Source organism: Ochlerotatus camptorhynchus, unplaced genomic scaffold (assembly GCF_037179485.1).
Source record: "Ochlerotatus camptorhynchus isolate MF236.1 unplaced genomic scaffold, CSIRO-AGI_Acam_v1.1 ptg000388l, whole genome shotgun sequence".
Classification (NCBI taxonomy): domain Eukaryota; kingdom Metazoa; phylum Arthropoda; class Insecta; order Diptera; family Culicidae; genus Ochlerotatus; species Ochlerotatus camptorhynchus.
In genome coordinates, this window is record NW_027040875.1 from 226,700 (window position 1) to 253,007 (window position 26,308).

At 41.1% G+C, this 26,308-nt stretch overlaps 1 protein-coding gene across 3 annotated transcripts; it reads left to right on the plus strand.

Moving 5' to 3' along the window:
* The first annotated feature begins 2,491 nt into the window (after nucleotides 1-2,491).
* On the plus strand, nucleotides 2,492-26,083 carry Cul2 (cullin 2). 3 transcript variants are annotated; one of them, XM_065233076.1, is made up of 12 exons: nucleotides 2,492-2,613; nucleotides 2,661-2,805; nucleotides 14,147-14,377; nucleotides 14,482-14,854; nucleotides 16,214-16,299; nucleotides 22,357-22,588; nucleotides 22,659-22,978; nucleotides 24,864-25,042; nucleotides 25,101-25,477; nucleotides 25,536-25,637; nucleotides 25,713-25,826; nucleotides 25,892-26,083. In XM_065233076.1, exons 2-12 carry the CDS (start codon nucleotides 2,687-2,689, stop codon nucleotides 26,021-26,023), a joined length of 2,265 nt encoding a protein of 754 aa, XP_065089148.1. In that variant the 5' UTR covers nucleotides 2,492-2,613; nucleotides 2,661-2,686; the 3' UTR covers nucleotides 26,024-26,083. The 3 variants fall into 3 exon arrangements, with proteins under 3 accessions (XP_065089148.1, XP_065089146.1, XP_065089149.1); XM_065233074.1 differs by having other exon boundaries at nucleotides 2,492-2,601; nucleotides 2,658-2,805; XM_065233077.1 differs by having other exon boundaries at nucleotides 2,492-2,601.
* The last annotated feature ends 225 nt before the right edge of the window (nucleotides 26,084-26,308 follow it).

Here is a 26,308-nt window from a genome sequence, read left to right on the forward strand (position 1 = left end):
AACATGTTATAGCGCTATCTTGATGGTGGTCTCTGTGTTGCAATTATTTGACAACCGTTATAACATGTTATAACTCTCCAGTCTGAACAAGGCATTATAGCGCTATCTTGATGGTGTTTTCTGTGTTGCAATTATTTGACAACCGTTATAACATGTTATAACCACAAACGATACGAAACTAACGATTTTAAATTGGCTCACCACTTTAGTAGCCTATTGGTCCCAAGCAAACGATTAACGTACCCTATTCTAGTTGAAATTCTATTACTACACTATGTTTGTTTTGATTCGCTATGAAAGTTTGACAGATAACATCAGGGGTGTGTGGATTCATGCAGAACATGCAGGGGTGAGTGAAATAGCTTGGGACTGCTTGGGACCGTTGTTCTGGTACTGAGTGAGCCAAAAATAATAATGATTTTCTTCGGGACCCAGTGGTCTTAGAGTTACCTCTATGGTTGTACCATAGAGCTAACTCTAAGACTAGAAGGTCCCGAAATAACGTGCTCAACTTTTTGGCTCAGCTCTGGTACTCTCTTCGGTCCCAAGCTAGTCGATTCACCCCTCGAAACATAGAAAAATCCAATAACCCCTCATTTTATCTGTCAAACTTTCATAGCGAATCAAAACAAACATAGTATAGTACTAGAATTTCGACTAGAATGGGGTACGTTAATCGTTTGCTTGGGACCAATAGGCTAGTCAAGTAGTGAGCCAATTTAAAATCGTTAGTTTCGTATTGATTGTTGGTTGTACGATGTACATCGATTTTGCGAACCAAATTACATTCATTGATGTAATATTGTATCTGCTTTTTGCTATTACATCATTATTTTTCATACATCAGCTTGAATTACATTGATCGATATTACATTTTTTTGCTGTGTAGTGCACAGCAAAAAAAGTTGTTGAATATTACATAGAAACTGCTGCAACCAGGTCAATCCATCGGTTGTGTAATATCACATTGTACGATGTACATCGATTTTGCGAACAAAATTACATCCATTGATGTAATATCATAGAGGTAACTCTAAGACCAGAAGGTCCCGAAGAAACGAGCTCATCTTTTTGGCTCAGCTCTGGTACTATCTTCGGTCCCAAGCTAATCGATTCACCAATAGGCTAGTCAAGTAGTGAGCCAATTTGAAATCGTTAGTTTCGTATTGATTGTTGGTAATATCATAGAGGTAACTCTAAGACCACTGGGTCCCGAAGAAAATCATTATTGTTTTTGGCTCACTCAGTACCAGAACAACGGTCCCAAGCAGTCCCAAGCTATTTCACTCACCCCTGCATGTTCTGCATGAATCCACACACCCCTGATGTTATCTGTCAAACTTTCATAGCGAATCAAAACAAACATAGTGTAGTAATAGAATTTCAACTAGATTAGGGTACGTTAATCGTTTGCTTGGGACCAATAGGCTACTAAAGTGGTGAGCCAATTTAAAATCGTTAGTTTCGTATTGATTGTTGGTAATATTGTATCTGCTTTTTGCTATTACATCATTATTTCATACATCAGCTTGAATTACATTGATCGATATTACATTTTTTTTCGCTGTGTGTGACATCACATTTGCTGTTGTATTGAAATGAAGGAAGAAAAGAGATGGTTAAATTTTCCTCACCATACCAGTTGATATTTATGAAACATGGGCAGTTTTGGCATAGAGGTAACTCCATAGAGGTAACTCTAAGACCACTGGGTCCCGAAGAAAATCATTATTATTTTTGGCTCACTCAGTACCAGAACAACTGTCCCAAGCAGTCCCAAGCTATTTCACTCACCCCTGCATGTTCTGCATGAATCCACACACCCCTGATGTTATCTGTCAAACTTTCATAGCGAATCAAAACAAACATAGTGTAGTAATAGAATTTCAACTAGAATAGGGTACGTTAATCGTTTGCTTGGGACCAATAGGCTACTAAAGTCGTGAGCCAATTTAAAATCGTTAGTTTCGTATTGATTGTTGGTTTTGGCGTGGGGACATGCACTTCCAATGAATTTTACCCATGCATTTAGAAAATGATGATTGAAGAATATTTCAAGAAGAAGAAGTAAACAAATTATTGACTAGAACCTTAAATTGTCAATAAATTGCATTTGATGGCATTAATATCCATTGAATGACAGTTCGCTCTATGGTGAGGGGCGCTTAAATGGTTATGCTTGCAAATGTAATCGCACTGATTTAACATAGTTCCTGTGCACCAAAATTTATGAAATTTTGGATTTAGGTTCCATTTTTAATGTAGATGACGAATATGCAAAAACATCAATATATTCTGTATAGTATACTTTTAAACAACCCCATTCTCATTCTCATATATAGAGATATTCAAAACTTTTTTGCCTCTTCTTGCATTACGTAATGTTCGAGTTGACCCTAATAAGATGCCAAAAGTGTCACTATGATTTTACTCAAAAATAGGTCTTTATTCTGTAGCGTGTTGAATAGCGGGGGGTTGCATATTTTGGTCATTATTTTGAAAAGTGAAAGATCAAAACTGCAGTGTACCGCGAGCAGAAGAGATTTTGGCATTGCATTTTTGCTAATGAACACAAAACTTAGCTGTCTTAATTCCTTATTGGTCGGTAATTAGGTAATATATACGTTCCTTGGTTAAACTTTGTCTGAATCTTCCAGAAGTTATCGCCTAGAAGAAATTGAACAACATGTCCTTGAAACCAAAACGAATAGACTTCGAGCAAACCTGGAATGAACTGAAAGGGACTATTAAAGAGGTGGTAACTCTCGGTAGAGTGAAACGAGAAGAATGGAACAGCCGTTTCGTGTGAGTCTTTATTTTGCTATTCATTCATGTTTAACCTCAATAAAAGAAGGTATTTCTCGAAGACATAAAATGCAAAATTTATACCCAGCCTCCTTTAAGTTTGTTCATATAGTAGGAGTAGTGAAACCGAAGGTGAAACGCAATTATTCGTCGGGAACTTTACCAATATTCATACTTATAACTGGAGAGTTATAGCATGTTATACGACTATCATGATTAGTGTTATTGCGATAACAATTATTATAAGAGACAGAGTGGCGTAAAACCCCACTAGCAATAACCAAATCGACGTAAGTACTTTTGTAAACAATGGCTACAAACGCCAATTATTTATGGAAACTATGAAGTTCAGGAAGCTTTCAAGAAGTGAAGCATGTTTTTGTAAAAGTTCACCGGGTTTTTAAAAAGTTCAGCATATTGTGTAGAACTTCAGTGAAATTTTGCGAACGTTAGGGAAATTTAGTGAACCTAGTAGAAATTCGGAGAGTTTCGTTGAAGTGCAGGGATTTGTCTCTAACTTCAGGGACTTTGTAATTGTAATTTATTTAGTCTACGATACCCGGTTAGATTTGTGTCATTAGGTGAGGAAACCACTCTCTGACAATTTCAGCTCATTCGGATGTAACCCGAGCTGGCGCCTTTAGTTTGAATTTTGTATGGGCAATTTTGATAAAATACATGAAAAAATAACTCATACACTCTACCGATCATAAAAAAGTTTCATTATTCTCGATATGATTCAGATTTTCAAAACTTGTAGTTCAATTAATGAGTAACAATCGTAACAAGCTTAAACGAGTTTGCTGAAACCAGTTCTATGCACGAAAGAGTGTAGGAATGTTATTTCTCTATACATTTCAGCCAATATCCCCATATAAATTTTAAATCGAAAGCGCCAGCTCGTGTTTCATCCGAATGAGCTGAAATTTTCAGAGAGTGGTTTTCTCTAATGGCACAGGGGTCTAGGGGTTGGCCCGTTGAAAAAATGATAAAAAATTTCCCCCATATAAATGTGGGCCAGTCTAATACCCTGTCGGTTAAACCCTTTATCAGGTCAAGGAAAATACATTTTCATTACAAACGTACAAACTTTGAAAGATAGAGGTTTTAAGGTATCTTCATGTTTGATTTAAAACACCCATGAAAACTTGCGACATTCCGCTTAAAATGCGCTGAGGCCACCCTATGCGTTCATACGTTTGGCTGTTGTTGTTCAATACGCGCACGGAAATTGACTAGAATATTATTGTGAATGCTGAGACACATTCTTAACTTTCAATTACCGCACATTATCTAGGACTGTTAGGACAAAGGAGACCGATCGTCTTTCTTCTTCTTATTCTTCTTTCCTTTATTTAACGTCGGTCTTTGTTCCGAAATCTAGTGCGAATCACCGACCGGCATCGATCGCCATCCATTGACGGCAATCGAATGTGCAGGAAGGCAGCTTACACCTGCGTAGGATATCGCACCCATTCAAACACACATGGGCCGGGAGCAGTGGCTTAACTTCCCTTCCGAAGGAAGACGTGATTGAATTTTCACGACAATGCTACGTGAAAACATACATCGATTTTTTCCATCGTACTTTTCACGTAAGTGTTACTTGATTATCATATGAAAGCACTCATTTCAGTGAGCGAGATGGTCACGGGATTATCACGTAGAAGTTATGTGATTCTTGATTCTTTCGATGGAATTCATGGTGGTTTTCAATGATTTTTATTCCGGTTTAAATCAAATGTATTCTTGATATCAAATGAAAAATGATGCTACAGTATTCCTTGACCATTAAGGCATCAAGATACCTTAAGTGTGGCAAACATACACACAGAAGAAGAAATTACTTCGAGCGAAACTGGACTCGGGAAGTATATGGGACACATAAAGGGGCATTTAACTCGCATTTCAATCCATGGTGCCCCTTGTCGTCAGACTAAAATAAAGAAACATGTTACAAATTATTCTCACCATAAAATTTGTCTGTGATAAAATGTTCAGCCACAGACAAACAGACATAACTCTCGCAAGTTGTTCATCGAACAAGTATTAAACAATCAATTTATAAGTATCGTAGTTGGTATTAAACAATCAATTTATAAGTATCGTATGGCACTCATAGTCAATTTCCTTGCGTTTGACGTTTACATACTACCGCCATCTGTTCAGCGTACTACCCACCACAGTGTACTCAACAGATGGCTGTAATGTTATAGCGATGATGTTTTACAATGAGAAATATGCAATGTGTTATGTCTGTTTGTTTTTGGTTCAGCCATTATATACTTACAACACGAAATTGTCTCACGAAAATAAGCCCCAAGATTTTAATTGGCATGTAAACACCATATTGTGTACCATTATGAGTGAGGCACTCATTATTTTTTTCATAGGGCCCATGCATTAATTATGTCACAGCAAAAAATTAACCCCTGCTCTTGCTTTTGCTTGTCACAAAATCTTAGACCCCCCCTCCCCCCTTAGAGCGTGACATAATATATGCATCAACCCATATGTGAAAATCATTTAGGGTTTACGTATAAAATGCTCATAGAATTTGTGTATGTGCAAATCACGTGCGTTTCATTAAAAAACCTAGTGACTTTAAAGGGACTTCCCGTTGATACGTATGTGGTATCACGTAGACTCTACTTGTGTAACGTAAATTTGACATAAAGGTGAAAAGAGAGACTCCACGTGATTTTTCACGTAACAATAACGTGTCGATTATTCTGAGTGGAGATTTTTATGCCTCAGAAAAATCCCGCCGACCTTGGCTGGGATTGAACCCAGACCCATTGGGGTGAGAAAGCAGTCACGCTTACCACTACACCGCCGGCGCCGGCCCGATCGCCTTTGTCCTAATAGTCCTAGATAATGTGCGGTAATCGAAAGTTAAGAATGGATATTTTTGGCGCTCGGGACCAATAGGCTAGTCAAGTAGTGAGCCAATTTAAAATCGTTAGTTTCGTATTGATTGTTGGTATTACCAACAATCAATACGAAACTAACGATTTTAAATTGGCTAAATTACCAACAATCAATACGAAACTAACGATTTTAAATTGGCTCACTACTTGACTAGCCTATTGGTCCCAAGCAAACGATTAACGTACCCCATTCTAGTCAAAATTCTAGAACTACACAATGTTTGTTTTGATTCTCTATGAATGTTTGACAGATAAAATGAGGGGTTATTGTTTTTTCCTATGTTTCGAGGGGTGAATCGATTAGCTTGGGACCGAAAAGAGTACCAGAGCTAAGCCAAAAAGTTGACAATTATCCACGGCCCATACAAATTTTAAAATTTTTGTATGGACAATTGTCTACGCAGGGGGAGGGGGGGTCAAGAATCCCAATAAACTGTCTACGTAGTTTATGAACAGCCCCGTGGTAATGATTGGAAATCGGAGCAATCACAAACAAGTAAGAATCTTGCTATTGCTATATAATGATGATGACTTCGAGGATGATATCGTCTTTCCTCGGCTGATCATCAACGTCCGCGTTGATATCTGTCATGCTGACACCTGTTAGTTATTGAGCCCTGGTGGTGAAGTTGGCGGGGAATTCCCAACAGTTTCAATGTGCACTCAACAGATGGCACTGCGATCACATAAGGGTGGTCATTATATGACTTGTATGAGGAATTTATTAGTGGGATATCTTGTTAATAAGATATCTTTGCTATCACCTTAGCTTGGGTCCCATCTCATTGCTCAATTCCGGGTAATGAGAAAGCGGACTGGTTGGCTAAGGTGGGTGCTTTGGAAGGCGATGTTTTTGAGCGACAATTCGCCTTCAACGAATTTTTCTCCATTGCTCGTCAGCAAGTCCTCATCAGCTGGCAACAAACGTGGAATGATGGTGATTTGGGAAGATGGTTGTATTCTATTCTCCCACAGGTGTCGAAAAAACTATGGTTCAAAGGGTTGAACATGAGCCGCGACTTTATACGCGTTATGTCAAGGCTTATGTCCAATCACTGTTCGTTAGATTCGCACTTCTATCGAATTGGACTCTCAGGCAGCAATTTATATGCGTGTGGCAGTGGTTATCACGATATCGAGCATGTTGTTTGGTCATGTACCTTACACCGTGTTGCCAGATCTGAGTTATCCACATCCCTCAGGGCCCGAGGGCACAACCATGCCAGCAACGAATAAAGTTAATGATTTGAATTACTAGGTTTGATACAGTGTAGCTTATAGCACACGACCCCATGTAACTGACAGTAAAAATAAAGTTTTAGTTCCTAAAGAGTGATACGGTCAAAATTTGGTCAATATCAACTTGACGTATTTCTTTCAATTTTGCATTTAAAAAACCTGAACACCCCTCATTTTGAAGGTGTGTGTGTGTAGAATGTTGCTCCTATTTTGATTTTGGAATTCACTCTTCAGTTGTCAAAATGCCGTCCAAGCAAGAAGAGCAGCGTATCAAAATTTTGCTCGCGCATCGCGAAAATCCGAGCTACTCGCACGCAAAGTTGGCAAAATCGCTAAAAGTTGCCAAATCAACCGTTACAAATGTAATTAAAGTGTTTGGGGAACGTTTGTCGACAGCCAGGAAGTCTGGATCGGGGGGAAATCGAAAACCGGAAGCCGCTGAGACGACAAAGAGAGTTGCCGGTAGTTTCAAGCGAAACCCTAACCTCTCTCTCCGAGATGCCGCAAATAAGCTGGGTGTATCGTCTACAACCGTGCATCGAGCCAAAAAACGAGCCGGACTATCGACTTACAAGAAGGTAGTGACTCCAAATCGCGATGATAAACAAAATACGACGGCCAAAGCGCGATCCCGGAGGCTGTACACGACGATGTTGACGAAGTTTGACTGCGTGGTAATGGACGACGAAACCTACGTCAAAGCCGACTACAAGCAGCTTCCGGGACAGGAGTTTTATACGGCAAAAGGAAGGGGAAAGGTAGCAGATGTTTTCAAGCACATGAAACTGTCAAAGTTCGCAAAGAAATATCTGGTTTGGCAAGCCATCTGTACCTGTGGCTTGAAAAGCAGCATTTTCATAGCTTCCGGGACTGTCAACCAAGAAATTTACGTGAAAGAGTGTTTGAATAAACGTCTGCTGCCTTTCCTGAAGAAACACGGTTGTTCCGTACTGTTTTGGCCGGATTTGGCATCTTGCCATTACGGTAAAAAGGCCATGGAGTGGTACGCCGCCAACAACGTGCAGGTGGTTCCCAAGGACAAGAACCCTCCCAACACGCCAGAGCTCCGCCCAATTGAGAAATACTGGGCTATTGTCAAGCGGAACCTAAAGAAGACCAAAAAAACTGCTAAGGGCGAGCAGCAGTTCAAGGCAAACTGGCTTTCTGCGGCGAAGAAGGTGGACAAGGTGGCTGTACAAAATCTGATGGCAGGGGTCAAGCGTAAGGCCCGGCAATTCGGATTTGGAAAAGCGGAAGCCTAACTGAATATTTTTCCTGAATTTTATACTAATTGAACTTGAAAAAGAAATTTAATTTGATTTTTTAAATAAACGATTTCACCGATTTACACGCGTTTTCCCTTGACCAAATTTTGACCGTATCACCCTTTACTCGTTTCTTCCAGACAACAGACGTTGTAGCATTACTCTCTCGCTGCGCATAATCCTCCGACAGGTTATGGGCCTGTGTGTGATAGAGAGTGGAAGAACAAAAGAAAATTCAACGCCATTTTGAGATTCCTTGGTTTTTTTTCTTTCGCGAAAATTGTTCGGTTTTTCGCAAAGTTTCGAAAGTTTTCGCGCGGAAATGGATGGCAATCGGTTCAACATCCAACAATTGAACGATTTCAATTATCCCACCTGGAAATTTAGGGTGGAATTGCTCCTCACTCGAGAGGATTTGTGGCGGTGCGTTGACCCCGGCGTCAAGAAGCAAGGGGAAACCGACGACGCCTGGAAAGCGTTGGGCTCCAAGGCTCGGTCCACCATCGGCCTCCTGATCTCGGATAACCAACACGGGCTGATCCGTAAGGCCAAGACAGCGAAGGCAGCATGGGACGAGATAAAGAAGCACCACGAAACAGCAACCCTAACCTCAAAAGTTTCGCTTCTGAAGCAGATCTGCGATAAACGTTTCGCGGATGGTGAAAATATGGCGGAGCACCTCTTTGCCATGGAGGATTTGTTCGAGAGGTTGAAGAATGCGGGACAGAAATTGGAGACAAATCTTCAGGTCACGATGGTCTTGAGAAGTCTGCCGAGTTCCTACGACACGCTGACGACCGCCCTAGAGAGCCGGTCTGACACCGACCTCACCCTCGAACTCGTCAAACGGAAGCTGCTGGACGAGGCCGTAAAACATCAAGGATCATCCGGAGATTTGGTGCTGAAAGTCGGAACTGTGCACGGTCGGAACAACAAGAAGAAACCTCTAATTTGCCACCGGTGCAAAAAGGAGGGCCATAAGCAGTTTGAGTGCCCGCAGCGCGGTCGTGATTCGGACGGCGACCCGAAGCCGAAAGGAAAACAACAGAAGAAAAAGGAAGATTGTGTTTCGTTCGCGTTTGTCGCCGGCGCGTGTGAAAGTTCTAACGGTTCGAAGCCGTGGGTAGTGGACTCGGGTGCGACGAGCCACACAGTTGCCGATCGGAGTTTTTTCGGTGAATTGAAAAGTTGTGACATTAAATCTGTGACGCTTGCCGACGGAAAATTCGCGAAAGTGGAAGGCCAGGGGTGTGGCACGATTGACTGTTGTGATGAAAATGGACTACCGAGAAAAATGAACATAAGTGTCGCGCTTTACACACCCGGTCTTGCCATGAACTTGTTGTCGGTGCCGGCAATAGTGGAGAAGAACGCCGAAGTGATTTTTGATGCCCGTGGGTGCCGAATCTTGCGTGACGGGACGACGGTAGCCGCGGCAACGTTGAAGCGTGGGCTGTACCAGCTGAAGCAACCGGAGGAGGTCGTGTTGTCGGCGAGCAGCCACCACAACAAAGACTGCCAGCACGTCTGGCACAGACGGTTCGGGCACAGAGACCCGACCGCGATCATCCGGATGAAAAAGGAAGACTTGGTAAGCGGTTTGGAAGTGTTTGAGTGCGGCATCGAAGAGCCATGTGATTGTTGCCTGAAAGGGAAGAGCTCCCGCGCTCCGTTCCCGAAGGATTCATCATCAAGCACGAAAGCGACGATGGACCTGCAAAACGGAGTAGCGGAACGTAAGAACCGCTACCTTGTGGAGATGGTTCGATGCCTTTTGTTTGACTCCAACCTGCCACAGTGCTGTTGGGCGGAGGCATTGAACACTTCCGTGTATCTCCAGAACATACTCCCGACGAAGGCCGTCAAGTCATCACCGTTTGAACTGTGGCACGGAACCAAACCGGACGTGGAAAGTATTCGGGTGCAGTGCGTGGGTTCACGTTCCGAAAGAAAAGCGGAAGAAACTCACGACCACTGCGAAGGAGCTCGTCTTCGTAGGGTACTCACTAGAGCACAAAGCCTACAGGTTCCTGGACAAATCTACGCGAAAAGTGATAGTGAGCCGTGACGTCAGGTTCATCGAAAGTGCTACGGAAGTGCCTGCCGAGGTTGGTCATAAGAAGAAGAAGAAGCCAATCGTGAAGCCGGCCCCTGTCTACAGCCAGGAGGAGATAATAGTGTTTGACTCGATACTGAAGAAAATCGAGCCCGTTGCCGAATCCGTAGCTGAAGAAGATGAAGATGACGAGTTTGGTACTGCTGAGTCCGAAGCAGATTTTGATGGTTTCAGTGACGTCGATCCTGTGCGCGGTATTGAAGAAGCCAACGATCAGGAAGACCACGAACGCGAACCCAGAAGATCCGAACGGGCCAATAAAGGTATCCCGCCGGAACGGTTCGACGAGATGACCAGCGTGAAGAAGCATTTTGTGAAGGAACCACGAACGTACGAGGAAGCGGTCCAACGCCCCGAAAAGGCTGTCTGGCAGACAGCGATGGAGGAGGAGATCGGCGCACTCGCCGAGAATCAGACCTGGGAACTGGTGCAACTGCCTCCTGGAAGAAAAGCGATCGGCTGCAAGTGGACGTTCAAGGAGAAGGAGGACGAGACCGGTCAAGTTGTACGACACAAGGCAAGGCTGGTAGCGCAAGGGTTCACACAGCGCTACGGTACGGACTACGACGAGGTGTTCGCACCAGTAGTGAAGCAAACAACCCTCAGGACGCTACTAACGATCGCGAGTCGAGACGGCATGATGGCAAAACACCTGGACATCAAGTGCGCCTACCTTTATGCTGACCTCGAAGAAGATATCTTTATGAAGCAGCCCCCAGGATTCCAATCGGACGGCAATTTGGTGTGCCACTTGAAGCGTTGCCTCTACGGCTTGAAACAGTCGGCGAGGGTTTGGAATTCGAAAATCGACGGCATCTTCAAGCAGATGGGTTTCGAGCCCGGCAAGGCAGACTCGTGCCTTTACGTGAAAAAGAACAAGGACGGGAAAAGGTGCTTCATCGTGATTTACGTGGACGATATGGTCGTCTTCTGCCACTCGGAAAAGGAGTTCGAGCAAATTCGGACCGCCCTGGAGAAACATTTCAAGCTGTATTCTCTGGGAGATCTGCGTCAATTTCTCGGAATCCACATCGAAAAGGTCGACGGGCACTACACCATGAACCAAGGAAACTACATCGAGAAGCTGCTCGGAAGGTTCGGACACGGGGACGCTAAGCCGTCGAAGATACCGCTGGACCCAGGCTATATAAAACAAACGGAGGAGACAGCCCTGCCAACGAACACGTCCTATCGTTCGCTGGTGGGCAGTTTGTTATATGTCGCGGACAATACCAGGCCAGACATCAGCATCGGGACTTCGCTACTGGGCAGGAAGGTGTCAAATCCGACAGATCGCGACTGGACAGAAGCTAAACGTACGCTGAGGTACCTCAAGGGGACCAAGAACTTCCGTCTGCACCTGGGTGGCGGAGCCGAAGGTCTCGAGTGCTTCGTCGATGCGGATTGGGCCGGAAATGAAGGCGATCGGAAGTCGAATTCCGGTCAGGTCATCAAGTTCGGCGGTGGCGTAGTGAGCTGGGTCACGCGGAAGCAAAATTGCGTCGCCCTGTCGTCCACCGAGGCCGAGTTTGTGGCCCTATCGGAAGGCTGCCAGGAATTACTATGAATGAAGAAGCTTCTCAAGGATCTTGCAGAAGACAGCTCGGACCCCATACTCGTGTGGGAGGACAATCAGTCCTGTATAAAAATGGTGGAGTCGGACCGCATGGAGCGCCGGTCCAAACACATCGATACAAAACACGAGTTCACGAAGGATCTACGCCAACGGGGAGTCATTGATATCCGTTATCTACCAACGGATCAAATGGTTGCGGACATCATGACCAAGCCGCTGGACAGGATCAAGCTGGAGCGGCACCGTGAGTCATTCGGTGTCATGTAAACTTCTATGCGTTGAGGAGGAGTGTTGGCACAACCATGCCAGCAACGAATAAAGTTAATGATTTGAATTACTAGATTTGATACAGTGTAGCTTACAGCACACGACCCCATGTAACTGACAGTAAAAATAAAGTTTTAGTTCCTACTCGTTTCTTCCAGACAACAGACGTTGTAGCATTACTCTCTCGCTGCGCATAATCCTCCGCACTCCCAAGCTGTTAGCTCCTCATCGGTGTACCCCCATGTCTGTCTTTTTCATTAGTATGTCGCTTAGTTCGAGATCAAGAGCACATTGGTTTGGTCTTGTGTTCTCAATCCCTACCCTGCCATCCATTTGTTACAATTTGTTACCCCTAACCTCGAGATAGCCGCGAGTAATCGGCCCCGCTTTACTAACGTTAGTTTTAAGGAATTGTGTGATCTAAACAATGGATATCGGCTCCGCAAAGCTACGGCAAATGAGCCTGGAAAAATAAACGCATTATATAAAAAATGCCATGTAGTATAGATTGAAATGCAAACTATGTGAAACATTTATCCACAATAACTTGTTACCGTATAGTTTTAGTCTCCCCATGGACATGAAGGTTGACGGTACTGAAGCAAAGGCTTATGTTTAGTTTGATTATATTCGCAACTATGATGATTTCCCATAGTGATACATATCACCTTCATAATGCTTTAGTATACCTCAAACGATTAATTCTTGGTTGTTAATAAAACTTCCATGATTAAATCGGCTGCTTCATGCAGACTGAGCAATTCTGATTATAGTATCAGATTTGTTCTGTATACAGAGAAACTTGTTAGAATATCTTTTTGAGATATTTGTAGTCACGTTTACAATCTGTAGTCAATAATTCATTTTAATCGTAATGTAAAATTTTAATGTAATTACCATAAATAATAGTTATTCAATAATAGATAATTCAACCATATATTCAATAATAAATTTATGAATAACTATAATTTAAATAGCTAAGATTTATACAGAATCAGCGATAAGAATAGGATAAGCCTAGAAAAATATCGATAAATTATTCAGGGTTGTAGTTTTGGTTTTGTTCAATGATCCGGCTCTGATTGGGAACTATGTAGGTAGTATTTTTAGGTAGCTATTTACCTTCTAGCACAACTTTCTTTCTACGAATCCACAAAAGATATTAAATTTGAGGGGATTCTGGTTCGGAATTACAGGCTGCTATTTTGAGCAACTTGTCGTCATCAAATTAGAAAAAATAACATTTTAGTATTAGTCGAAAAAATGTGGATAGTAAGTTAGACATCTTATGGTATGAACTTTTACTACGTTTTTTTAAGTCAATTATTCTTGGACGCAGTTAAAAATAGGAGATGAGGAAGAAATATAATCATTTGGTGAAAACACACTCACACACACAATTAAAACACTTCCACGGATACTTAAATCAATACTGACATTGACAAGAACATATACATTGAGAAAACACTTCTAACGATAATGACAAACGTAAAGACATCGACAAAGACAATGACACTGATTCCAAAAAAATATATATCAAGAAGGTTATGAGAGCTGATTTCGATAGTCCGGTGTTTTTCATTCACCATAGACTAATTCGTCCGGCATAGTCACTTGAAAAAAAATTTTCAAACACGAACCCCGATCATTGTAATCCTATAGGGATAAAAAAAAACTTATTACCGTATAGGTAGTTTTATTTATTCTAATCAGAATAAATCACCAAATCAACCATTTTCTATAAGGCCCCGCAAAGCTACAGCAAATGAGCCTGGAAAAATAACAGCATTATGAAAAAAAAAAACATTTTCCATAAATATGCTGTCTTGTCGGAGTCGGAGTCAGAGTCGGAATATTTTTCACCGATTTCACAGCCCTGGTTTTTTCCAGGGCTCAATCTGCAATGTTATTGTTTAATTTTTTTTTACTATTTCTCATATATTTCTAGTGATATTTATTCAATATGCGTAGCACATCCGGAACCACTGGCTGATAAGCTCTATTCTGAAACGAAAGCATTTTTAGAAGAACATGTTCGGAGCTTACTGAGAGAGAAGGTCTCCCAACCTTCCATCAGCTCAAATGATTCCGAACAGTCCGCGTATGCCTTACTGCAACGCTATCACGATGCTTGGGCTCAATACAGTAAAGGAGTAGAATTCTTAAACCACCTGTATCTGTAAGTATTATCGGACTTTGGTCGTACTAGTTTTTCGGTCATACATATATATGTATAGAAATCTTACATGTTGATAATTTGTAAACATTTATTACTTCCGCTAGTTACCTGAATCAGCAGCATATTAAAAAGCAAAAACTATCAGAAGTCGAAGTAGTTTATGGATGCATTAATCATGATTCTCAGGAACAGCTTGAAATCGGCGAACTGGGACTCGATATTTGGCGCCAGCAAATGATCGAAAACGTTGGTGACGCATTGGTTGCCCAACTTCTAGAAGGTATTAGGAATGATCGCTTAAACACAAACCAACGAACCGATATGGAACATATAATCAAAGGAGCTATTCAAAGCTTCGTTTGCGTGCAGGAATACAAAAAGAAAGGATCACTGCAACTATACCAGCAGACATTCGAATCTCCACTGCTGCAAGATAGCGGAGAATTTTATAAGCTAGAAGCAAATCGACTGTTGCAGGTAGGCTCGCAGCAAATAAATGTAAATAAACACACTCGTAAAATGTATGCGGGACACGGAAAACATGCTAATAAATGCTCGGACGCTGCTTAGACTAACGAAAATGTATAAATTCCTCTATGTAGATTTTTGGATTGGCGATTTCTCTACAAAAAATCGTTTCTTTCGATGATCGAATTTCAACGTTTTGCTCATTGTAGTAATTAGTGCTTTTATCCGGTACTTATTTTCGGTATTGGTTGTACGACATTTCGTGGAAATCCATTTCACAGAAATATATTTCGCGGAATTTTTTTTTTTTTTTAATTCTTTATTAAAGAGATTTTTAGGCTTAGGCTAGTTCATCTCTAAATATTTCGCGGAAGTACATTTTGCGGTACGACCCATTTCGCGGAAACCCCCTTTTTAGCAGTTCTTCTTCGAGCTTTTCTTTGTCATAGTCTTTGACACCAAAAGATTTAAATAGGTGCCAAAGACTATGACAAAGAAAAACTCGAAGAAGAAACAAAAAATCGGGGAAATGGGGTTCTCCGGGCATCGGAATTTTGCAGGATGTAGCATTCCGCGAGATGTTGAATTCCGCGAAATGGGGCATTCCGTCAAATGGTTTTCCACTAAATGGACTTCCGAGAAATGGGTTTCATTTACTCTATTACTATTTTAAAACCAAAACATCGTAAACTCTGTTAACTGAAGGAAGAGTTATGTAAAAAAGTAAGTTATATAGCTTTGTTCAGTTTTCCTTAAGGTTAGGAAGCTTATTAGATTGGTGGCTAGCCGAATACCAAAAGTACTGGATCCGGTATTTTTAGTATTTGGTTCGGTATTGGAAACCATTGAGTCCCTTAATTTGAACCAAAACTGATCCTATGTCACTTCGTTTTTTTTTTAAATCACTCAATCACTATTAAAAGTTTTCTTATGTTTCATAGTACAGAATAAAATTAAGTATTTTTTTTTATAAAAAAAAATAACTTTTGTCTGATTGTTGATTTATGCTTTGGACATGCCATAAGAAGTATTTTAAAACATGAATCTAGAATAACAAAGTATCTACCTATGGGAAATGGCTCTAATGTTGGCCTATGGATCTAAGATTGGGCCCATCGCTAAAAATCAGCTATTTATCAATTTTATCTAGATGAACGCGTCATTGGGATATTTTTGGTCGCTATTGAAAATTTAGTCAGTTGCTGAATTAATGTATGGGCCCAAATAAGGGGCATTTAGGCCGACATTATATCCATTTCCCCTATATAAAACAAACAAGCTAATAAGTAATAACTCAATATGGTGTTTATTGTTTATATTATAATCATACTTGTTAATAAAAAAAACTTGTTCATTTTATTCCTTTAGGTTTGCACGGTTAGCAGCTATATGGAAGAAGTGATTAAAAAACTCGATGAAGAAAACAGACGAGCTTTAAAATATCTTCACAACAGGTAAGGACTTTACAAATAAAATTAAAGGGGGGAGGGGTTGATTAGTTTGGTTTGTAGCTGAATAGTAACCATTGAATACCATGGTAGGGTAGGTGAGTCAGTGTTGGCCCTAGGTCCAGTATTTGATAATTGAAGCTAATTGTAAGATACATGAATTATTTGGGCTCTGGGCGGCTGTATTTCAATAAATGTCTTATGTAAACAGACAAAATTTAAAATTTTAAGTATTCAATTCCGCAGCTTTAAATAGCAAATCAAATTTTGCTTCCCTAAGCGGGTCGCTTTCTAAGCAGTACAGCTAAAAATTGCTTTTTTATTCGGTATATTTTTACCAAAATCTGCAAAATGTTGATGATCTTTACACTCAGTGCGGCTAAAAACTGATACATTTAATCATAGTATGCGCTAATTGGCATTAGTGCTGTGACGATATCGATAATTCCGATATTATCGATAAATATCGGGTCTAAATTATCGATACGATAACCGATATTTAAAAATCCAATATCAACGATAATCAAAATTCGATATCGGTCACAAGTTCTATTCATTGACATGGTTCTATAATTGGTGGTTCTATCTCCAGTTGGAGGATCTGGAAGAATTTGTTCGCGACGAGCCAATGAGAAAGATCTCTACCGCTAATGCGGTATGGAGTAATCACGAGGGAATGGTTCAACGCATTAATAACCGAAGTGGACGGCTCACCTCGTACAGAAATTGATATGTAGGTACGCGAGGAATGGTGTTGAACTAATGACGTGTGCTATTTTTTCGGTACTAATCTTACTTAGGACAAGTAAGAAGAGTACGTTTCCATGTTTGTTCCAGGTGGCTCTGAAACTTCTGTCAAATATTACAACCTCGGTCCATCGAGACCCTTTTTTTAAACAAGGCGTATTTTGAGCGATGTAGCCTCGAAAGTGGACAGAATATGTGTGTTTGTGTAAAGTCAATGTTTTGATTTTCCAAATTCATTATTATGTTGGAAGAGAATTAAATAAGTTTAATGTATTTTCCATTGAATATTGGATATCGGACCCGATATCGATACTCATAATCCGATATCGAAATGATATCGATATTTTCAGAGACCGATATCGATATTATCGATAAATAATACGACCTCGTCACAGCACTAATTGATCATTTTAGATGGTCCAGTTTTGAACCCACCACACACAGCATGCTTTTGACGCTACTGTATATGGACGATCAAATGTAAAATACTGTGGTAGCCACAGCATAGTTCTGTCAAAACCTCAGCATTTTTATTGATGCATTGGCACTAGCTTTGTGTGTGATGATTTCGACAGTGCCGTTTGTTTTGTTTTTCATCACTTCCGTTTCTTTCATAGTCCATTTTACGAAATGACAGGAGCTGATTTGCCTGACAGAATTTGATGATATTGATGTTGCTTCTGACAGCCGTTAGGTAACCGTCTCCTGGAAAAAAAATCATTCAAGAGTTGAATCAGAAACGTCTCGTAAAATGCTCTACACTAATAAAATTCCACACATTTTTATTGACGAATGTGAAATTCCACATGATTTAAATGTGACCACACATAAACAGAATCCACCCAGAAGCTCTCATGAAATTTATGAATCAAATTAATAGTATGTGTGGTTACACATGGCTTTTATATATACATACACATATTAAGTATGTGTCCGACGAATAGCTATCATTTGTTGATCACATTGCAAAAATTCATGTGTGCGACACATAAAAACAATCTTTGAAATTTTATCAGTGTAGGGTAGAGAACTACTTCGGCCTAATCGCCTATTTTGGGCCTATCGAGCAGAAAACTTCAAATAAATCCATGATTTCAGAGTTAACAAGTCAATAATGCGTTTGGTACTATACTTCAGTTAATAAGCTACCGAACGAAGTCAATGAGAACGCGTGATATGAAGGTTTGCACCCATTATTCTCAAAAACAAAAGAAGCGCTCCGACCGAATCATTTTTTTATCTTCATCCGACAGGCCGAAGTGAATTCATTGGCTTTTCAATTGCGTTTCAATGCGTTAGGCCGAGTTTGGCGACAAGAATTAGTGTTAGACTTTTGACAACATCTCAACGATTGGTTTCTCCTTGTCAAATCTTACGGTACGTACGGAAAGGTAAATAAATTTGGAAGCCATCAGTAATAATAACATTCCGTTTAGTGCTAAACTGATCTAGATTGAGAAAGACTAAGTGCAGATTATGCTTAATAGGCCGGAAATGGGGTATTTAACCCTATACCAAAAAAAGACATTTTAAGCTAGCAGAATAAGGCGTCCACGAGACATTTGCGATCAGCTGACTTTTTTGTTTATCAAGAACTTTTGACAGATTACAGTAGAACTGGCAGTTTATTTTCATATGAATTTCTGCTTTGTTTATGTTTACATTCAGCACCATTAACACCAGATCACTCACACACTCTAGATTTCTAGCTGGCAGTTCCACTGAGAAACGTCTCTTGGATCACCCAATACCAGTCAACTGATGGGAAACCTGCCAGAATCGAGAGTGGTACCGTCGCCCCCATTTGCCGTGACCGGGGTGAACTACGCCGGGCCTTTCCTGATTAAGCAAGGTTTGCGCCGTCGTGCCCTGGTGAAATCCTATGTGACCGTCTATGTTTGTATGACCACCAAGGCCGTTCACCTAGAAGTGGTATCCGACTTAAGTGCCGATGGCGTCACTGAAGCGATTCCTTGGACGACTAAGCTCCTTTCCTCTCCACGGCACCCGAGTCAAGGTAGTGCATCATCACCCTGCTTTAGTTATCGTGATCGAAAATAATATTGTCCATGATTTCACCAGCACTCCAAACGCTGTGTCATATGACTTCCGTAGAGCTGACCATTGCAGTATCGTCCATGTGCTGTCTAATCTAGATTGGGAGCATATTCTAGATCCTGTAGACGTCAACATTGCTGCACAAACCTTTTCTCACGTCTTGGCATATGTCATTGACAGACACGTTTCCAAAAAGATCATCCATATCGACTCTCGCGTCCCGTGGATGACGAAAGATCTTCGCTCGTTGAAAAGAACTAAGAAGGCTGCTCTCAGAAGATTTACTAAACTCCGCACACTGCCACTGAAATGCTACTATGTCAGACTCAACCACGAGTATAAGCGGTTAAGTCGTCTCTGTTTTCAACGCTATCAAAGGAGGATTCAACGGCGGCTAAAATCACACCCGAAATCCTTCTGGAACTTCGTAAATGAGCAACGCAGGGAAGTCGGCTTACCCTCTTCCATGATTTTTAATGATGAAACTGCTGGAAATCAACAAGACATTTGCAACCTGTTCTCAGCCAAATTTGCTAGTGTGTTTGTAGCCGAGCAACTCTCCGCTAATATCATTACTTCCGCGGCCAGTAATGTTCCTTTGATCAACCAAACGCTCAGCATGGTCGAAGCCACTACAGATACGATTTCTAGAGCAGCATCTAAACTTAAGACTTCAACTAAGGCTGGACCCGATGGTGTTCCGTCGATTATTCTTAAAAAGAACATCTCTTGTCTTTTAGATCCACTGCGCCGCATATTCCAGCTCTCTCTTTCCAGCGGCATCTTTCCGTCTTGCTGGAAGACTGCGGATATGTTTCCTGTTCATAAAAAGGGAAGCAAACGCGACGTAAACAACTACCGGGGAATCACATCGCTGAGTGCTGTATCAAAACTTTTTGAATTGGTTGTCATAGAGTCCCTAAATGCGCATTGCAGGCAATATCTAAGTACAGATCAACACGGATTCATAACTGGGCGTTCCACAACTACGAACCTGCTGTGCCTAACGTCTTACATCACAGACAGTTTGATTGCTCGGACCCAAACGGACGTTATCTACACAGATCTTACGGCAGCCTTCGATAAGCTGAACCACGAAATTGCGATCGCTAAGCTTGATAGGCTAGGGATCGGTGGAAATCTTTTGAGATGGTTTCGTTCATACCTCACGGAGCGCCAATTGACAGTAACTTTGGGTACTTGTCGCTCAGCAAGCTTCTGCGCAAAGTCCGGTATACCTCAGGGCAGCCATCTGGGACCATTGGTATTTCTCCTCTACTTCGACGACGTTCACCATGTTATCACAGAGCCACGATTATCGTTTGCAGACGATCTGAAAGTTTTTCTGCGCATCCGCTCACTCGCCGACTGCCGTTCTCTCCAAAATCAGATTGACATCTTTGCTGACTGGTGTAGTCTAAACCGACTGGTGGTCAACCCAGCTAAGTGTACAGTTATTACTTTCTCACGCAAGAAACAACCGATTATTTTCAACTACAAACTACTAGGCACGACAATCGAACGGGTGCACTGCGTGAAAGACTTAGGCGTTTTTCTAGACTCAAAGCTGACATACTCACACCATATATCGTATGTCGTCGACAAAGCGTCCAGAACGCTTGGCTTTGTCTTCAAGATTACTAAGAACTTCACGGACATTTACTGCTTGAAATCGCTCTATTGCTCTCTCGTACGATCTACGTTGGAATACTGCTCTGCTGTCTGGAGCCCGAACTACAATAATGGGGCCGAGCGAATTGAATCTGTTCAACGACGTTTTCTTCGCTTCGCGCTCCGTAAGCTGCCTTGGAGATACCCACTTCGTCTTCCAAGCTACGAGAATCGCTGCCAATTGATCAATATCGAGCCCTTACGTATCCGAAGAGATGTTTTCAGAGCCTTAACTGTAGTAACTGTAGTATATGTATGTCGTCTGTATAATCTGTACTTTTTTACAACACATCATTGGGACTATTTCTAGTCTGTTGATGCAACCATAACAAATAAACAAATAAATAAGAATGATCCAACAGTTGTAACCAACTTCCGAGGTGCCAACAATGAACTGAACGCCTTGTTCCAACAGTTCCGAGATCAGCAAGCCGTTGACACCATCGAGAAATTCTGCCGCAACCGTGAAATCGAGTGGCACTTCATCCCACCGGACGCACACGAATTCGGTGGCCTTTGGGAGGCCGCAGTCAAGTCCGCCAAGAGCCATCTGAAGCGTATCGTCGGCAACGTAAAGCTCACGTTCGAGGAGCTATCCGCCGTCCTGGTTGAAATCGAAACGATGCTGAATTCTCGACCACTCCATCTCCAACGACCCGATCACGTCAGCCTACGATCTGATCGGACGCCCTTCACTGCCATATCCGAGCTATCTTTGGAAGACGTCAAGGCAACGCGTCTAACTAGATGGCACACCTGCAACTTATGCGCGAACATTTCTGGCGCGCTGGGAGTCACGACTACCTGAACACCCTGCAACCCAGGAAGAATAATCTTCAAACTAAGCCGGATATCCGCGAGAACATGGTTGTTCTGCTCCACGACCGAAACCAACCCCCACTCAACTGGAAGTCGGGTCGCATCACAGCCGTATATCCGGGCGATGGCGGTTTGGTTCGAACTGTCGATGTCATTGCAGGGGGTTTGTAGCTACCGACGCCCTATCAACAAGATTTTGGTGCTGCCCATCGAAGATAACGTACATCCGCCTGGTAATTGTTGAGTTACCTCAACCAAGGGGAGTATGTTCCGTCTCCGCTGAAAGTGAACCAACCATTTTGACAACCGCCGCTGACGAAAAGCAACAAAAAACATCAAGCAATCAACGACGTCCACTTCACCACGCGCGGACAGTGCCCTTCTATAAAAAGTGGCACGCATTAGCCAAATTCATTCAGTTACCTTTCAACCGGCCACGAGCAAGCATCAGCAGCAGCAAAAAGCAAAAGTTTGAATCATTTCCCAGCATACATCCCTGGTTCGGAGCAGCGTTGAACCCCACCAGCTCTTTTCAGAGCTACATGAGTTTTATTTTTGATCGACGCTTGCCTCCTCCACCAACCATTGCCGATACAGTCCACTGCCGAAAGGGAAAGTGCCATCCCAGTCCGAAGAACTACTTTGTATTATTTCTATTTTCTTTTAGTCGAGATTTTATTTAACTTTAAAACATAGTGATGTCAATGACTTCGCATACTGGCGCATGGTACTGGAGATTGTGAAATATATATTTTCATTTAATTACAGCTCAATTCCCAAGCTGCGGAAAGAATGTGAACAAAGGATGATAACGGATCATTTAGACTTCTTGTATTCAGAGTGCAGTGAAATGGTTTCATCTGAGAGGAAAAAGGACCTGAAGAATCTTTATACGATTCTCAAGCCAATTCCTGATGCACTGAAATTGTTGGTTCAAACATTCATGGAGCACATAAGGAATGAAGGTATTCAGATGATTTCCACATTAAAAGGTGACACGGTAGGTGATATTTTTTTTTTGTTAAACTACTATTTGATTTTTTTTTCTTCTCATTGTATAATTTTACCAGGTTCACGTGCAGTTTGTGGAAGGAATGCTGCAAGTACACGAAAAGTATGAAGCGCTCATTGCTGACACATTTAACTCAGATCCAGTGTTCCTAAGTGCTCTCGATAAAGCTTGCTCTAATGTCATAAACTCAAAACTGTGTGAAAAACAACCTAGTAAGAGTGCTGAACTAGTGGCAAAGTACTGTGATAGCTTGCTGAAGAAGTCGAAAACTACAGAGATAGAAATCGAATCTAAATTAACAAAAAGTATCACTATATTTAAGTACATCGAGGATAAGGATGTGTATCAGAAGTTTTACAGCAGGATGCTGGCAAAAAGGTAGGTTATTGCCGTATTACTTAAACTTTTATTCAAGATCTGTTTCCTAAAGCATGGTCGACATAGAAATTGAGTTGTACCATTTTTCCACACTGTTCTTGACATATTTCCACTGCGATTAGTAGTTTGATTTATTGTAATATATCCCGTGTTCTTAGTTGTCTATCATGTTATTGTATTTTGCATTTGTAACTGGGCTCCTCAAAAGTGCGGAAAAGTGAATTTGTAACTGGGCTCCTATAATTGCGCTTTTACGTTGTATCGACTTGGTGTTTTCTGTGCATTTATTCCTTATGAATTAAGGAATAAGTGCTCAGAAGACAGCAACGTGGAAAGCACTTATAATGATAGCGCAATACATTTATATAAGAAAAAAGCGCTTCTAAACATCTACTATCGTACTACAAAACCACAATGGTCAATGATATAGTAGTGAAATCTTCTTTATTTTGGGTTTGATAAGTGCTTTTCTACAATTTGGAGTACCAGGTTCCGTTGATACGGATCTTCCAGTTGTTGAAACACTCAGACAGGACATCCAAGCCTTTCTGAAGTTTGGCGTTCAGAGATCCGATTACCCTTCCTTTCTAGACGATGGATATGTCAGCTGTGGACAAAAACAGCTTTCCACCATCTGGGAGAGCCGGAACAGCAGGGGTGAACAGGTTGAATAGGATGGGCCCAAGGATACTTACTTGAGGTATGCCGTATACCCACACCAATGTTGAAGGTATCTGATGCAGTGTTATTCAAAGAGACTCTGAACGCCATGTCCAAGATATGATTTTAGATGATCGTTACGAGGAAAATCAGGAGACCGTATCATTGCAAGTTGTACACCAGGCCATAATGCTCAAATATAGTTTCAAACTCTTTTTCAACGTCTAACAATCTAACAATCCAGGGCAGCAGTTTTAGGAACAGACTTGTTCTGCCTGTGAATGTTTGTTACTCAAATAAGCTGATGAACGGCCGATCGACTTTTCCAAAAACCTAACTAACCTAACCATTAGCTTGTACCCTTCCATGCACAGGTGGATGGTGCATTGGAGACCTTTACCGATGTAAAAGTCGATTTTCTACCGTAATCAGAGTAGGAATCCCTTCACGAAGAACGGTGGTAATTTTTCATTCTCAATTTTCTGTTGAGTGGTTGTTCGCTTCTTGGCAGTTGGGGTGGTGTTGTCTGACCGGGACCGTTTGCCGGTTCACTGGTACTCGCGGTTCCATGTATTCCATCTAGTACATCTTTTTTAATGCTACACTATCGAGACGAAACTTTCACCACCGAAACACGTGTACTTTCAAAACAAATAGTTGTTAAAATATTCCAAATCCTACCACTAGAGGCGCTAGAATAAATAAAGTATCAGGATTTTAAGTGGACCAGACTTTAAGAGCATTGAAAGTTTTTGATTTTCCGATGATATTGGTGGGTGAGTTCTCGTTGCAATTTTCCCTGTTCATTGAACCTTGCAACGATTTGGCTTTCCGCTTCCACATTTCTCCACAGGTTTCTATCAAATTCAAAGTAAAAGTAAAAATAAATGGTTGTGTTGCTTACCTTTATGTAACATATTTACCACTTAAAATAATCATCGGAATTACGAAGTGGTCTTATTTTGATGTCCAAAGGTTTTTGCATGTGCATATCGATTGTTGATTTTATATTAGCACAAGTGCTTGCCAAGTAGTTTCGCTTTGCTGTTTATTTAATATACGATTATAGGAAGGTTTGAATGTTTTACTTACAGGTATACTGAGAGTAGGTGTTATTGTTTTATCCATCACTGTATGCAGTTGTGTAGCTACTTAAGTTTATTACGCGCCCGCCTTTTTTAGAGGAGTGGAGCAACGATACTAATTTAATCTTTACATATTTTAGACTTATACACGATCAATCTCAAAGTATGGATGCCGAAGAAATGATGATAAACAAACTCAAACAGGCTTGTGGCTATGAATTTACCAATAAATTGCACCGAATGTTTACGGATATATCGGTGTCTGCAGACCTAAACACTAAATTTGGCCATTACTTGAAGCAGCAAAATAAAGAACTAGGTAAGTCAATGTTTTCTTCTTTTATATAGGTACATATTACTCACCATTGAAATTTCAGGAATAAATCTGTCCATTAAAATTCTGCAGGCTGGTGCTTGGCCGTTGGGACCCACGCAGGTTACCACCGGGTTTGCAGTGCCTCAGGAGTTCGAGAAGCCAATTCGATTGTTTGAGAGCTTTTATCACGTGAACTTCAGCGGTAGAAAGCTGACTTGGTTGAATCATTTATGCCATGGCGAGCTAAAAATCTCATTTGCGGATAGAAACTATATGGTTACTATGCAGACATATCAAATGGCAATCCTTTTGCTGTTTGAATCTACTGATAGTTTGCACTACAAAGAAATACAGGATTCATTACAGTTGAATAAAGATATGTTACAGAAACATATTCAAAGTCTAGTGGAGTCTAAGCTATTACTGGTTGATACTGAGGTAATGTTGGTCACGTAGATCTGTAATACCTGCTAAACTTATTACCACTATATTTCAGGGCGTGGATGAAAATTCGAAACTGTCCCTCAATAAAAACTATATTAACAAAAGAACCAAGTTTAAGATCACGGCAGCTTTACAAAAAGAAACTCCTCAAGAGGTATGTACCTAGTCACTTTTTGTCATTTGTATGTCCATTCTATTTCTGTAAAGTACACTTTAAATGTTTTTGCAGATTGAAAATACGATCAATTCTGTCGACGAAGATAGGAAGATGTACCTGCAGGCAACTATAGTCCGCATCATGAAGTCTAGAAAAGTGCTGAGACACAATGCACTGATTCAGGAGGTTTGTTTTAATTTTGTATTTAGTCATTGGGAGCGTTATGGTCCTATTTTCTTTATTCTATCCAGATATTGGCTCAATCGAAAGTGTCTTTCGCACCAAGCATTGGAATGATAAAAAAATGCATCGAATCGTTGATCGACAAGCAGTATATCGAAAGGACACCCAATTCTGGAGATGAATATAGCTACGTGGCATAAAACTGTCTTCTGTATTTAAACTAATGATTGGAAATTATTAATAAACAATTTAAAATGTAATTTCACAATTTTTCTATTTATCATGCCTGATCCAGTAGTAGTAAAATCTCTTTTTAATTTCAACCTCGATTATTGGTTATCAAACTGTCTGGACTAGAAAAAGATGATCTCGAGAAATTGGAAAGTTATGAAATGTTCCCATGTAACAATTTAAATAATCTGTGTAAATTTATAATATAAGACTTCGAATTGGCGACCTTGATGAGCATTCTCACTGTTTATATT

Excerpts from the sequence above, each read along its gene's own strand:
- Cul2 (XM_065233076.1), top strand. The coding sequence starts at position 2,687 with ATGTCCTTGAAACCAAAACGAATAGACTTCGAGCAAACCTGGAATGAA. Across the intron at positions 25,043-25,100 it reads GCAGCAAAATAAAGAACTAG|GAATAAATCTGTCCATTAAA; the intron begins GTAAGTCAATGT and ends TTGAAATTTCAG. Across the intron at positions 25,478-25,535 it reads TATTACTGGTTGATACTGAG|GGCGTGGATGAAAATTCGAA; the intron begins GTAATGTTGGTC and ends ACTATATTTCAG.